General features: G+C 43.9%; 1 protein-coding gene across 8 annotated transcripts in view; it reads right to left on the bottom strand.

The window, feature by feature from the left end:
* The window catches only part of MEIS2 (Meis homeobox 2), a 203,493-nt gene extending 189,136 nt beyond the window's left edge, over window positions 1-14,357 (bottom strand). For 4 of the 8 annotated variants that reach the window (XM_002922967.4, XM_002922966.4, XM_011229582.3 and 1 more), the window contains exons 1-6: window positions 14,086-14,357; window positions 12,649-12,881; window positions 10,899-11,040; window positions 10,140-10,190; window positions 9,150-9,200; window positions 8,200-8,349 (exon numbers count right to left, since the gene is read on the bottom strand). In XM_002922967.4, coding sequence (XP_002923013.1) covers window positions 8,200-8,349; window positions 9,150-9,200; window positions 10,140-10,190; window positions 10,899-11,040; window positions 12,649-12,881; window positions 14,086-14,097 — 639 coding nt within the window. In that variant the 5' untranslated portion in view covers window positions 14,098-14,357. Of the gene's footprint in view, window positions 1-8,199; window positions 8,350-9,149; window positions 9,201-10,139; window positions 10,191-10,898; window positions 11,041-12,648; window positions 12,882-13,525; window positions 14,064-14,085 lie in introns of those variants that run through there. The other 4 variants (XM_011229581.3, XM_011229586.3, XM_011229584.3 and 1 more) reach the window with 3 other exon arrangements.
* Window positions 14,358-15,574: the final 1,217 nt, after the last annotated feature.

Below are 15,574 nucleotides of genomic sequence, written 5' to 3'. Positions count from 1 at the left end.
GATAAAGAGCTAGAGAATTACGTGGAAGAAAGAACAAAACAGAACAGAACAGAAAAGAGAAAAGAAAAGGAAAGGAAAGGAAAGGAAAGAAAAAGAAAAGAAAAGAAAAGAAAAGAAAAGAAAAGAAAAGAAAAGAAAAGAAAAGAAAGAAAAGAAAAGAAAAGAAAAGAAAAGAGAAGAGAAGAGAAGAGAAGAGAAGAGAAAGAAAAGAAAAGAAAAGAGAAAAAGAGGAAGGAAGGAAGGGATGGAAAGGGAGAAAGAAAGAAGAAACAATAGCATGGCATGATTTTAGTCCTACAACAACACTGGTTAGAGCCTTCTTTTAGAAAATGAAATATCTGAACCACATTCACCTAGGCTAAACTTTTCAGTGTATACAGCAAGTGATGTTAATTTTATGCACTGCAGGCTTTTTATTAAGCAGGCTGCTATAAAAGCTCCTTACCCCTCATGAAAATTACAATAATTAACCACTAACATCTCAACTATGTTTTAAGGTAAATGTCATCCAACAACTATTATATCATCATTCAAATGAGGCAAGTCACTAAAGTGACTTGAAGGGACTGCTCAAAAGGACTTCCTGCCACTGAAAATACTGGTTTGTCCCTCTCAGTCAAACCTGTACTGAGTTTTTAAAGACAGACCTCATTAATTTACAATTTAGTGTACTTCTTTCAGTGGTTTTCTGGAGGGGGTGTTTTCTGAATTGTAAAGGGGTGAAAAATAAGCCACACAAGCAAATTTTACTTTAAAAGCAGCTGATTCCTCTAAGAGAGCTGGATCTTTGGTTTTCGGCCCAGTCCTAAAATTTGCTCCTATTCACCATTTAACGTACCATGCCCCTGTCTCTTCTCTCTCCTCCTCCACATCCTCAAAAATGCTGTCCCCAACAAGAGTCATAAGATGTTTATTTCCGCAGAGTGTCTCAAGTGTTATGACCTTGTTTGAGAGACTGACACAAACGAAGGAGTAACCAACCATGGCATTCATCTAACTCGAAGTAGGAAAAACAGATGGATCTCTCTGGGGCTTCAGGGTTGAGGAGTTCCCCCGAAGTTGTTCAGATCCAGCTACACCATGGTGACTTGATCACTTACGAAGACAAATGCTGATTATCTAGTCAATAAAAAATTGCTACCTTCCCAGTTAGAAAAAATTACAACCTACGTGGATAGATAAAATATAATCCTTTACCCGTAACACTGGGTTTTTTTTTCTTAGACAGAAATATTTGTTTGTATCACAACCTCTTTCCTCTTCTTCTTTTTTTTTCCCCCTCCCTAGATAGTTTCCAAGTTTACATCCTTCAAGAATAACTGCCTGGCTTTCTGCCAAATTATATGCAGAAGTTTAGTGAATCTTGAAACCAAAGTGGCATATGAAAGCATGTACCACACATGATGTATGTAGAAAATAAAAAGAAATGCTCTCTGAGTGCTTGTGTGTGGGTGAGCACTCAGGTAGATGCATTGTACTCCATCCGTTCCTGTTCTTCAACCCAAGTATCCTGAAGATCCCTGAGGGCAAGGAGTGAACATGTTTCTATTCCCAGTGGCTTTAATAATTGGGAGTCAAATATGGTACTCTTCTTGCTCTTACGTAATTGCGTTAAAGAGCAGTGTTAGCAGGAGAAAAGCAGTGAATACTGAGTGGGACACAATAGAAGGAGATGGAAAATAGATACAAGAAGCTAGGTCTCCAGGGGCAGTATTTTCTATTTGCTGGGCTACAGACTCACAGCTGATAATGCAAGTTGTAATTAATATAAAAGCATGAGACAAGACGGGGAGAGCTTGTAGTAGCGAGGCCACAGGAGATCATTCTGCTGCTCTCCTCTGTTTCTCATTTACACACAGCTTTCCCCAGAAAACACAATTCTGTCAGTGTTTTCTCCCTTGAAAAAAAAAAAAAAAGATTTAGCACCATCATTGAATTTTGCTAAATCTGGGAAAGAGCACAGATAGGACAGGAATCTCTGGGCATAGGAAGCAAAACATACGCAGGCCTGTTTTGTTGAGGTTGCAGATATTGTGGAAATTGTCACATTTTACACCCCTATGGCATTTCTGTGGGGACTTGCCCATAGGAAAATACTTAGTAGGTCCTGGTGAATTGGTGGTATTGCCCTGTTTAAATGATTCCACAATGCTCATGGTTCTTCCACTGCAAAAAGACAATGCAGTAAAATGTAGAGTGTTTCTAAATAAATACAAAACTGAGTGGGCAAGTAAAATGTATTAGGCTTCAAGGAGAAAAAAAAAAGCCATACTACACACAAGTTCTATCTAAAATAATCTGAAACTCATCTTAGACCCCAAGTGAAAAGATGATTCAAAGGATGTGGTATAGGAGGGAGAGCATTAGATTCAAATTAAGATACTAGGGTGCCCTCTCTAACGGATCATGTGGCCTTAAGCAAGTGACGCACTTCATTTCCCTGGGACTTGCTTCCTCTGTCTCTTTAAAACTAACAACTTAGGCGAAATAATCTCTAAGGTCACTTCTACTTCTTATTTCTATTATTAAAAAAATACTTTAAAATAAGCATTTGATTTTCTAGAACCTATACAACTAACGTGATATGTAACACCAAGCCAAAATTTTTACATGAACTTGAACAATACAGTAGACTAATTCAGAATATGTGCTTATAGGTAGAAAGCAACAGTAAACACATATAAAGATATTTTAACCAGCAAATGAAGCATGCAAAACTAATTTGACTCGATATGTTTAAACAACAAAGGCAAGATACGCTTGCATCAGTACATGTAATTAATATGTAACATATTTCCTATGACTTTATGATATTTTAGTTCCTAATTAACACTGTGCAGAGATTATTTTTTTAAAATAAGATGAGAACTCCTATCATGAGGTATTCAAGCCTACAAAAGTTAAAAATGTTAATTGTGTGGTTTGAAAAAACGTTAGAATTTCAACCATTATTCTAAAGTTGACATAAGAACTCAGGAGAACCATGCATGCTTTCAGAACACGGACTCACTCTTTAAAAATGTAAATAGAGCTGGGATCTTTCCCTCATCTCCCTGCTTCTACCCTCTATTGAGCTTTGGGAATTAATACGTGAGTAACTCTCAAAGAAGTGGCAAGTACTCTTTGCAAATTCCAAAAATGAATTCCAAAATTTAAAAAAAAAATGGATTCCTCTATTTAACTTGCAGGAAAAAATAGAAATTTCTTCTTTTGTTGGTATACCACCACATTATAAAATGTCTCCTATAACTTTGAATTCTGTTGGGATATTCCATAAAACATTCAGTCTAAAAAAAATAGGAAATCAATTTTTAAAGTATCAAAATTTTAATCTGATAGTGAATGTCAGTGGTTGTCAAGTGTTTGTTTAATTTCATCTCATCACAGTTACACTGAAAACATACTTCAACTGCACAAACGAAGTGATTTAAATAATATAATTATTTTGAATGGTAAATTGACAGAGGGGCTATCAACCTTCAAAAGCTACACAACAATAACAACAGAAAAACCCATGACCCCCGCCACGTTGAGCTGGTAGAAAGAACTCAGAACTTTCCCGGAATGGGTCCCTGGAGATGTTGGATAACACACCACAAAGTCTAATCCTGTACTAGAACTTAAGAAACTATCTGATAAAATAAATCATTTGATTATTAATATTATTACCAAATCCCATTATTTCCCCCTTGATATCCAATAGACCAATCACTTAAACCTATCCCTCTCCTCGCTGCCTAGTCCCTGCTGACTTTCCAGGTACTAATAGTTTCTACCTCCAGACACTTGCCTGTATTCTGTCAGGGACAAGGTTCTTAACCCATTTTTAGAAGCTGTATACAGATAAATAAACTTGACATATTCAGAGATGCAAAAGAAAACAACAGCATATCTTCAGTTAAATTATAGCTTTCAACATAGAAATTAAACTAATTTTTTCTTTTATTAATCATATTATCAGAGCTAGTCAATTTTAAGGCATCTGTCATTAACTATTAACAGATAAAGTTATATCTTCTTCCCTATACTTAATTCATCCAAAAAATTGATAAATGAGTTCCTTATGAACATTAATTAGAAATAATAATATAACTGTACGCACTTCAGGCAAATAGAGCTTGGCTCGGAGAATATATTTCAAACAGATATATTTCACTTATCTAGTGCTGATCTAAAGATATGTGATATCTTTAAATGTAAACATAAAGATATATTTTATTTGTCTGTCCTAGATCTAAAATTATGTAACGTAGAAAATGTGGATATCACCTATTATTTAGAAATACTACAGACTAGGAANGTGCTGATCTAAAGATATGTGGTATCTAGTGCTGATCTAAAGATATGTGATATCTAGTGCTGATCTAAAGATATGTGATATCTTTAAAATGTAAACATAAAGATATATTTTATTTGTCTGTCCTAGATCTAAAATTATGTAACGTAGAAAATGTGGATATCACCTATTATTTAGAAATACTACAGACTAGGAAAAGCATGAATATTCCACAATAGTTTTCAAGTTGAAAGTTTTTTTTAAAGAATTGGTTTCTTGACATGTTTATTTTAAACATAATAAATTTGAATGTCTGGGAAACTTAACATGAATTACAGCTGGAAAACAGAGTTCTATTTCCTTTTACCATCTTATTTTCTTTTCCCCAATATTCCAAAGAATACTGTAATAGTTGTTTCCTACCTACAACAATTACTCTCATGTTTGATAAGAAAATTAAATAAACTATATTATAATACAAAAATATAAGCATTCATTATGAATTTACTAAAAACAACAAAATAGGAACCAATGTTGCCAATTCTATTATCTATTTAATTCCAAATTTCCTTTTATCACCATGCCCATCATGGAAATGTCGATAACATATGAGCTAGTTCAGTATCTTTAATGAATGTAATGTACTAAAGGTTAGGGCGTTCTGGTTGTCTGAGTGTTACATCGGATTATTTACATAAAATTACAGAATGTGAAATCAGCATGACAACAGCCTGATTTACTGTGTAATAGTATATAAAACTCATTCTTAAAAGCCTGCCAAAAATACTTGCTTTCAAGATATTTGTAGCAATTACTTTCATTCAGTTTTATTTTCAAATTTTTCAATAAGAAAATAGAAGTCTATTTTGGCACCTAATATTTTGTTCCTGATGCTTTCCTCTCTGCTTTCCACTACACAAAATTACACACTTATTCTTTCTTTTCTCTCTTTCACTGTCTCTCTCCTTGCTCGATCCTTCCTTAAACACACACACACACAATGCAGCCTGATACCACTTAATAAGTATAGAGGTGTATGTGTTTTGGGGGTGTCAAACAGCTGTCACAAACTGTCACCTCCACAAGAGAAACCTTGGCACACAACAAATTAAACTACACTTCTTTTTTAGCTGTCATTATTCATAGCCAATAAGTTGAAATGCTCTCGGCATTTCATGTGCAAATAAAACCATGAGGAAGCACAGTAGATCAGAATAGTGGGCCAACAGATAAAACAGAGAAAACAACACGCTGTCTCAGTCCTTCTGAAGTGGCTCACCATCACCCCTGCACCAGCGTGCACCAAATGAGATCCAGCCTGGGGCAATGTATTAAATATGCATATCAAAGCAAATGAAAAAATAAACCTGGAGATTCAAATTGGACACATTTACATGCTGAAAATGCCCCACGCATACCACTTTTCAGGTAGTAGTTCTGGGGTATTTTCCCTTTTTGGTGGGTGGGGGGTGAAGGGAGGGTGTACTGGCAGAAGAGGCAGACGTGTAAGAGAATTCACTTTGTAGGGGGTGCTTGGAAAGGAATATAACCAATGTACCTGTGGTACAAAAACACCAAAAATGGTGAAAACTCTGCAAGGTTTTCTCTCCCCTCCCGCATAAAATTCAAGTCTGCAGCAAATCTCGACATTTCCCACTCGGTGTGCTGGTGGAACAAATTATTGCTTCCTTTCAAAACAAATAGCAGGGGGCTAAAGTAAAAATGTTATAGTTCAGATCTCTAGGAAATAAAAGGCTTTAAATTATGATGCCCAATGAGGTGGCAAGCCCTCATGGGTTCAAAATAAATCAGTTGTCATCTTTGCTTGATTGGGGGCCTGAAAGAGGAGCAACAAATGTTACAGTTGACTCTTTTATCCAAAGATGATGATTGTTATATTATTAAAGCGCTATCCTCTTAGGTACCACTTCCTTTTTGAGTGTAATTTAAATATTACAATAGTTTCATATATTGGCAGTGTCTATCAGCCAATACTCTAAACAGCCCAGTTTATCTTATCTCTTCTATGTAAACATCGGCATGTTCTCCTTACGTACATCCACTTGAAAAACAGTTGCCAAGAAAGTATTCTAGAAAACCAAGTAGTCGAGACCCCTGGAAATGTCATGAGAAACGTTTTTGGCTGCAGATAACTGTGAACCTCTCATCCTACAAACCATGTAACTAGATTCCTTCTCATTCCCCCAACATTGCAGGCTGCATTTGAATTGAGAAACAGGAAGCAGTGAAAATAAACAAATAAATTACAACAACAACAAATATTTCTAAGGGAGTGTCATGCCTTGTGGACAACAACCACACATCATATAGCCACATATCAGCAAGTAAACTTCCCATAGCTGCTTCCTAGTCCTTTTGATTTTAGTTAATACACTCAAATGCAAAAGAGCCCCTCAAAGTCCCCCCCCCCCATGATGGAAAAAGTCAAGAGTAAAGATAGCCATAGGAGCTTTCAATGCCATAGTATTTATTCTGTCTTAGAACTAGACAACCAGGACTGAGGTTTTCTTTTTTTTTTTTTTCTTTCTTTTTTTTTTAACTTTTGTTCTTAGGCTGGCTTTCTACATAGTACAAAGGCTCATAATTAAAATGTATGACTGCATATTTTCAAAACTTTTTTTTGGAGGGTGGGGAGAGATAAAGAACCTCACAGAAGGTTTATTCTCAAGGCATTTCAACCCATTCCTCTTAACACCCAGGAATGGGGGGCGGGGAGTGGTGGTAATGATACAAACTGCCTTCAAGCACCGAAGTCTGTTTAACTCCACAAAGTGTTAAGTTAATATTTCAGCCAGCAAGTTATTAGACTATAGCCTATATCACTTAGGTTGTAAGCTCAATTGAATATAATCTATAGACACCCTGTCCCCCACCCCCGGCTTGAGTTCCTATAAATAAACTGCTGTTCACACCCACTCTTTAACCTCGCCACTCTTGCCTTTCCTACCAGCTGCAATCTTTCTTCTCTTTGCTTCTTTTTCAAAATTTCAGTCTCACTACATATGCTTTTTTTCTTTCTTTCTTTTTTTTCTTTCTTTCTTTCTTTTTTTTTTTTTTTAAACTTCAGACTCCCTAAATCGGATCCAAAATAGGATTAAAAACAGAGAATAGAAAGAAATCTCCCATCCTGGCCTGAAATACACAGTCACTCCTTACTATACTCTGTCTTCATTCACCAACTGTTTAAGTGTTAAAATTCAACCACGAACCTATGGTTACTCAATATCAATTCCCTTCAGCTTTCTGTAATACATTGTTAATAACTGTTTCATCAAAGTTACTGTCTTCTATTATGAAGATGCTTCAGGCACTTGGCAATAAGTCCATATACTGACAATAAGTTTCTGTAGAGCAAGAGCTCAGAGAATTGTAATGTGTTCACTCCTTCTTTTATTTCTAATGCAATGCAAGACTGCCAATAATTCTCGGGATTGTCATCTCTGTGAGAGACTGGGAAATCGGCCCTCCCTCCCCGGTTCCTCTTGTCCTTCAGTTCTTTCTCTACCCCCCACCCAGCTAGCTGACTTGCCTCTCTGTCCCGGCTGCACTGATTACACAGAGTTGAGAAAGCAGAAAAGGCAGCAGTCACCATTTCAGACAGACAATTTGCTAACACTCAAACCACCAAATCCAGGGAACTTTACACATTCAGAACACAAATCACTCTATCAACTCCCTGGTTTCTTTGGTTCTCTACATAAATAAGGAAAGGGACCAGGAAAGGACAAACGAAGATGAAGGGTATGGCAGAGGTAGTGAGAAAGAGAGAAAAGATTCCCCAAAAGACCAGATCATTTAAAAAGAAAACTAAGTTTAAGCTTAGCTAAATGTTACAACAAGTTTTTTTTTAAAATGCTTTACCAAGTGGTCTCAAAAGAATGCCAAAGGGCTCTTCGACTTACATGGTCAGCGAGATTTGTAGAGGAGCCTGAAAGTTCTTCGTGATCTGACTTGGAGCTGCCGTCTCTTTCATCAATGACAAGGTCGATGGGCATTTTCCCCTTCAAACAGCTAATGTACCGATGGCAGAAGTTATCACACAGTTCGTGGACCTAAAAGGAGGGTCATGGTGGAGGGTTCAGCTCATATTGTTGTTGTTATTGTTTTGTTTCATTTTTAAAGGGGAAAAAAATCAGGTTGCAAGGTTACATTTGGAAAGAGCAACAGTGCAATGTCTTCCAAACTAACTCTAATTAATGGGTGTAATACTTGAAGGCAAGGAAACAATAGAGCAATTGTTGCAGCAGATATTATTCTCCAGAGACTTCCCTGAGCAACAAGTTAGAATAAAGAGAGAAGAAACAGGACTGGAAATAACTGGGCTCAGACTGGGAGTCCAAGGGGGAAAATCCGATTTGATGATAACATCAAAATGTTAGAACGCTGGAACTGGGAATAGCATTGGCATTTGCGATTCAATAAGCTAAGAGTTTTGTATGTTTCCAGGGGACAGGAATTGAGCTGCAGAGCAATGTAAAGACACCCCAGCGAGGATGATTCCCTCTGCTTGCACCTAACACTCGCTCTGGTCTGAGGGTGAGCTAAGCTAATAGAGACGCAAGCAGGCTAAATGTCCAGTAACACAAATGGTTTTCTGCATTTCAAAATAATCCTGAATGCCTGGGGGAAAAGGCAGGAGGGGGTGGGGTAGGGGAGCAGGCAGGGCTGTCCTAATTCACCCATCCTCTGAGCCCCTGGGTGGAGGAGCAATTTGAAGGAAGGACATGGTAACAAGTTGCTCAAAACCTCCAGGTGCTCAATCCCTCAGACTGTAGGTTTGTTAAAGACGTCCCAAGTCAACTAAGAAAGGAAAGTGGCTAACTCAAAATGGGGAGTGTCATTTCCTGCTTACCTTTTCTAACTCCAAAAGATGAAACCTTAGTACTTGTATTGCTTGTATCATCTGAAAGAAAAGTTTAGATTATTGAGTTAAGGCTCTGTGACTCAGGAGTCCTGAGTGGGGGGTGGTGAGGGAATTGAGCTGGGGAGAAGAAGGAAGCCAGGCAAAACCCACACATCAAGAAATCGTCTGAAAAACCAAGTGATTACTGATCATCTCTGCCTCATTGGCCATGGGGTAGGAATCTGACTCAACCTGAGACGAAGCATCTAATATCTTTGGCCCCTGTGTTCACTGAGCTATTTGTAAGAACTGCTTTCCTAGGGCCAGGCCTTCTTTCTCCGCCTGAGTCTTTAACCGTCCTCTCTCGCGACCTCAGGCCAAATTAAAAAAAAAAAAAAAATCCGCTTCATCGGAGAGAGAAAGCTTTTTAGAACAGCACACCCAGCGAAATCCGTCCTTACCGAAGAAGGAAATACTCAAGATGAATGGTGAAGCAAGGCCTTTGAAAGCGGATTTAAGTACTTTTAATATTGAAATTGTGCAAATTAGCAAAAGAATCGCACCTAAAAGTGGCCTGCGCCTGCCTGCCCCCTACCTCCCTCCCCCCATCTCCCCGCCCGCCCTCCGCTGGGCCAGCGGTGACTTCCTTCGGGTGAGCTGCCGGGGGCTCGGCTGCCTACCCTGGCAAACAGAGGAAATAACTCACTTCTCGCAGCCTCGCTCCCGGGGCCGAGACCTGGGACTCATCCCCTGCTCACACTCTGGGCGCCGTGTCCCCTCCTGCTGCTCCCGGCCTCTGAGTTCCCTGATGTCCATCCCACCCCTCACCTCCCATTGCCCTTGCAGGGGCTCTAAGCTGTTCCCTCTTCCTCCCAGTCGCTCTTGAGCTTCAAAACAGGGCTCTGCTCCAACTCGCCAGAGCTCCAGGGTATAGTGGGTGCTTCTAGGCAAAGGGGGTGGGGAGCAGACTGGGAAAAGGCAAGAAACCGTGAGCCTTACCAAATTGTCCAGCTCTGGATTTGAGGAAAAAAGGGGCTTTTCAGCGCGAACCTGTAAGAAGTAGGGAAAGTCAACATGAATGACCCCCCCAACTTAAAAGAAGAAAATCGCTGTCACGGATTAAACCGTGTGAATGGGTATGGTGGAAGGGCAGTGGCTGAGAAGAGGAGAGGGCCTTTGGTAAAATACATCAAACTAGTGCTTTAAATTAGTGGGTTCGGTTGAAAAAGTACTGGGGCCTTCTACTCTTAGCCCCATTAAGGGGCACCTGGAGCTGCTAAGCTGTTGTTGGGAACTCAGGGCCTTTCTCTGGCCCCAAGTACCCCCTCATCCAGCCGTCTAAGGGGCTGTGGCTCTTAACCTCCCACACCTTAGCGCCCCGCGCGGACCGCCCCATGAGGCGCCCAGCTTCCTTCCCTTCCAGGCACTCTCGGGTCCCTCACAGCCCCTATCCCCAATACTTGTTCAAGTAGCTGCAGGCGGGGGAAAAGGCCAAGCCCCAGATTAGGAGCAGGTCAACTTTAATTCGAGGGTCGAGCCCCCGTATTCCTCGCTGGGGGGAAAAACAAACACCCATATTTATCTCCGCTTCCAATTCGCCTCCAGGCTCAGAGATGGGGAGGAGGCGAAGAGCAAGGACTGGGCCAGAGGAGCAGATCGGGTGTCCCTGCCTTTTCCTCCTCTTTCATGTAAAGCTCGGAGGAAAGGGGAGGGGGAGTGAGGGTCTGCAGGAGGGTGAGTGGGTCAAGAAGGTTGGACCTGCTTGGCGAAGACCGCGATGTCCTCATTGAAGGAGTCGGAGGAGCAGACGTCTCCGCCGGCCACTCCGGGTTCCCGGGGAGTGCAGGTCGCCAGCTCGCACTTCTCAAAGACCAGAGCTAACAGAGGAAACAACGGGTGCCTAACGGGCAGCGCCACGCAGAGACACACACACGGAGACGGGGTGCAGAGGGGAAGGAGCAAGAACTGTAATCAACAAGTTTGGAGGGTTCGGATTCCTTCTTTAATAAAACAGGCACGCATCACACTTTACAACCCTTCCTTAGCCAGCCGAGCCTGGGCCAGAAACAGAAAGGAAAATCGGCCTGGCCCTTTCCCTCAGCTCAGGAGTCCCTCAGATCTAGTCGGAGAAGCCCCTGGCCACTTCAGCCCGCCAAGTAAGAAAAGCCTCAGTTGGAAGTAATGAAACATCCAAGCAGCTCAGGCAGTCTGGAGCCCGGAGTGATCCAGACCCAATCCCCACACTACAGAGGCCGCGGAACCAACCCCCTGACACCCAGCCCTGACCTCTCAAGAAAGGAACACTCTCTTAAATTAAAAAAGAAAGAAAGAAAGAAAGAAAGAAAGAAAGAAAGAAAGAAAGAAAGAAAGAAAGAAAAGCTTTAACTCTCCATTAATAGTTATTCCGAAGGAGGCCGAAGGCTTCACCTCTCGATACACCCGAAGCGGTACCCCTAACCCTAAATCGGAGACAGTGCTCTTCCAACCTTTTCACCCCCTTGCCTTATAAACTTGTTTGCACTACTTCTAGTAGAGCCCCTGTGTGAGGGCCAAAATAATAGGAATGTTAAACGCCCAAGAGCTTCCTTCCAAAGACCACATTTCTCCAGCAGGCAAAAATAAATAAATCGAGTGTTAAAACTTGGAAGTGTGCGTGCGCGTCTGCCCTTTGTGTTCCTCCGGGCGGCTTAGCTGCACTTCGGGATGCTTGCGGCCTCTGGCTTCAGGCTCAGTTGCCGTTTACCAACCGTCCCCTCCCCTCAGCAAACCGCCGCCTTCCCCACCTCCTCTCAACTGGGAGAGCACCAGTGGTACGCCTCTGGACCGTGCACCTCCATCCCTCTCCGAGTTCCCTAAAATACGTAATTTCCAGCCATCTCCCTCACTCCTTCTAAGAGCAGCTCTATGCAAGCAGCAGTCCCTTCCACCCCGCTGCACTTCAAGGTCTACCCCTTTATTTACAGAGAATTAAGAAGTGGGTGATTAGGACTTCCTGGCCAACAGAAGCAGCCCTGATCCCAGCTCAAGCTGCATTTAGTGACTCCCAGACTCTCGGTAGGGAACAGAAGAGAAAAAAAAAGCAAACCAAAACAAAAACAAAAACAAACAAAAAACCCCAAAGTTGCTCCTCATGGGCAGGAAACTTTCTCCTTCGTCAAGGCCTCTGTTGGGGGCCTAGAAGGACCAGTTCTGCGTCCTTTGGCCAGGAATCCCGTCCTTGGGGAGAAGGCCCTGGCAAGATTCTCAGGACTCAGTCACTCTGGGCTGTGGGGTCCGGAGTGACGGGGCCGTGGGGGTGGAGGAAGCTTTATCTTTCCGGGACTTACACTTAAGGCAAAGAAGAGCAGGCCCCCTTCTCTGTTCTTTCTGAAGGCAAGCGGTTCCCACCCCCCTCCCCCGCAGAAATAACTCCCCACTTAGTCGACCATCCCCTCAACCCCCACAGAGACGAACACACACTCGCACTCACAAACAGTATGCCGGGTTGGGAGGAGGGGGGTTGGTTTACCCATAGATCGCGTCCTTGTCCCGCTTCAAGGCGTCGTTGACAGCGGATCCCATGCTGGCCGGCATGACATTGGGGTGCGGGGCGTGCGCGCCGTAGTGCTGCGTGGCGTGGAGCGGCGGCCCGTGGTTCAGATGGTGAACCGGAGGGATCGGCCGCGGCGCATGAGGGTCTCCGTACATGGAAGCAGGCACCCCTACTCCGTCCATCCCGCCGTAATGGGGCAGCTCATCGTACTGTCGGAACCCGGCAAGGGGGAGGGGGGCGCGGGAGGTAAGGGAGAGCCGAGGGGGAATAGAAAAAGAAGGTTGGAGAAGAAAGCAAGGAGAGAAGTGGGAAAGGAATAGAGGTTTGGGGGGGGAGACGAAAGGAAGAGGGGGCAGGCAGGAGAGAGAGATAGAGAGAGAGAGGGAGAAATAAAAACAAAGTCAGAAAGGAGAAAAGTACCGAGCACGAGTTGAACACACAGAAACCAAACCAGCCGAAACAACGAGTTGAAAGTTGCGGGGGAAAATGTTTTTAAATTTTAAAATGAAAAAAGTATGAACCAAGAGCAGCGTTTAGAGTAGGGAGAGGGGGCAGTGAGGCCAGGGACTGAGGGGGCGCCGGGAGGTCCCGCTCGGGCCGGAGGCAGCAGAACCGTAGCGAGCCAACCGAGGGAGAAGTGGAGTTACTGTGAGGAGGAAGCCCCGGATCCCACCCCTAACCCCCCTTCGCCTCCTCCCGAGGATCCAATAAATCAAAAGGCGAAATGAAACAAAATAAAGAGAAGAAAAACGCTAATAATCACGAGGAGAACGCCGAGGACGAGGGAAGACTGGGGCCAGTGCCTCCCCGGGGGCAGGGAGCGGAGGGGAGGGGGGAATAACGTGAAAGTTACCAGAAACATTATTTAGCAGCGGATTCCCTGCGTCCTTGTCAATTTCAGAGACAAAACAAGCAGCCCAGGCTAGTCTAGGCGGCGGCGCAGCGGCTGCGGCAGCGCGGCCCCAGCGGCGGCCCCGGCGGCGGGCGGCTCCTACGCAGCCCGTGCCCGCCCCGAGCCGCGGGAGCAGCGGCGGCAGCGGCGCAGCAGCGGCAGCGGCGGCAGCAGGAGAACCGGGGGAATCGCGCTGCTGGGGTAAAAGCTGGAGCGAGGCGAAAGCGTGTAACAATTGCACACGCACACACACCACTCACACGCACTCGCCGCCCGCCCGCTCGCACAGCGCTGGAACACGCGCGCCCAGACACGCACACACGCACGCACACACACACTCGCACACACGCAGAGGCACGGGGGGGAAAAGCCGATGAATAATTTTGCTGCTATTTTTTTAAATACTGGCCGCCATCATCAAGCAGCGAGCAGCAGCAGCGTTGAAGGGAGAGGAGGCATCGGGACAGGCCCCTCTTAGGAGAGGATTTATATCTAGGTAAGTGTTGGAGATTTAAACCTACCCTTTGCGCCATCAGTCTGCGCTCCAATAAACTCCTGGATGTGTCGTATATTTAATATCCCAGTCCGGATAAGAAAGTGATCTAGGCTGAAGATTCCTTTTTTTTTTTCCAAACCAAAAAGACTTCTCCCAATTCTCCAATATGTTATTTTTAGGGGAAAAAAAAAAAGCCCAGGCAAGACAACGAAGAGGTTTTTTTTTTCTGTGATATTTCTTCTTTTTCTCTTTTTTCCTCTTCTTCCTCCTCCTCCTGATCTTCCTCCTCCTCCTCCACCTCCTCCTCCCCCCTCCCCTCCTCCTCCTTTTCGGTCCTCCTTTCTCCCTCTTTCTCTTCTCTTCCCCTCAGTTGGAAAAAAAAAAAAAAGAAAGAAAAGAAAAAGAAGAAAAAGAAGAAAAAAATTGTCAAGCCCCCGAACTGAAGGTTACGAGCGGCCCGTCAGCAGCCCACATGTAACCGAACTGTCGTGTTTCATGGCTTTTTGCCACTCCAGCTGTCAATCAAAGCCCGGAATGTCAAGGTAGTGAATGAATGATGGTTGATGATGATGAAGAGGAGGAATCTTTCAGACCCGTTTTTTTCTTCCAGTAAAACTCCGCGAGGGGTTTCTGCTTCTTGAATATTTTCCTCCCCCCTCCCCCCCTCTTTTAGCTTGGCCCGCGCGGTATCTATAATATGATCCTCTCTCTTTAAAGTATCGTTCAAAGAAAGCAGAGGGGAAAAATCAAGAAAAAAAAATGAATAGTTTGCAAAAATTGGACTTCCTCCCCCCCTTTCCTGGTAGGTATTTTGTCTCTCCCTCTCTCTCTTTCTCGCTCTCTCGCTCTCACTCGCGCTCGCTCTCTCGCGCTCGCTCTCTCGCGCTCTCTTTCTCTCTCTGGGAGATGAGTGAGTGTCAGTAGGTGTTGGCAGGTTGGCTGCTGCCTGGCTTATAGAAGAGCCTCAGTTTGGCGGCGCGGGTCGGCGGCGGGAGAACGAAATGACGGAACCCGGAAGTCGTGGTGGCCATAGCCCGTCGTACGGCGGAGACACATCCCGGGAGTGGGGAGCGGGAGCGAGGAGGAGCGCGCCGCGCCGAGCCTCTGATATGCAGCGAGCGCGCACGAGGGCGGGCGCGCGCGAGCGAGGAAAGAGGGAGAGAATGAAGAGGACAGGGAGAGCGCAGAGAGGAAAACTGCAGAAAACCACAGGGAAAGTACGGTACAGCCTCAGATCTTATAGATTTTTTTTCAAACTTGCTTCTAGTTCATTTTCCCATTACACAGGGCTCAAGCCTAATGGGGTCGTGTCGGGGACGTTTGGCCTGGCGCTCTTGCTTTTGTTCCTTTTAATTTCGCGGGCCCCCACTCCTCTGCCAGCCGATTACTGCGCCCCTGAAGGCTTTCTGCTGACATCAGGGGCAGCAGGCTCTGCAAACCGTACTACTGCGGAGCTATAGTTTTGTTGTTTTGTTTTTTTCAAGTGGTACTTTCTTCCCTGTGCACATCCAGTA

This window comes from Ailuropoda melanoleuca, chromosome 5 (assembly GCF_002007445.2).
Source record: "Ailuropoda melanoleuca isolate Jingjing chromosome 5, ASM200744v2, whole genome shotgun sequence".
Classification (NCBI taxonomy): Eukaryota; Metazoa; Chordata; class Mammalia; order Carnivora; family Ursidae; genus Ailuropoda; species Ailuropoda melanoleuca.
This window is presented reverse-complemented; position numbering and strand designations above follow the sequence as displayed.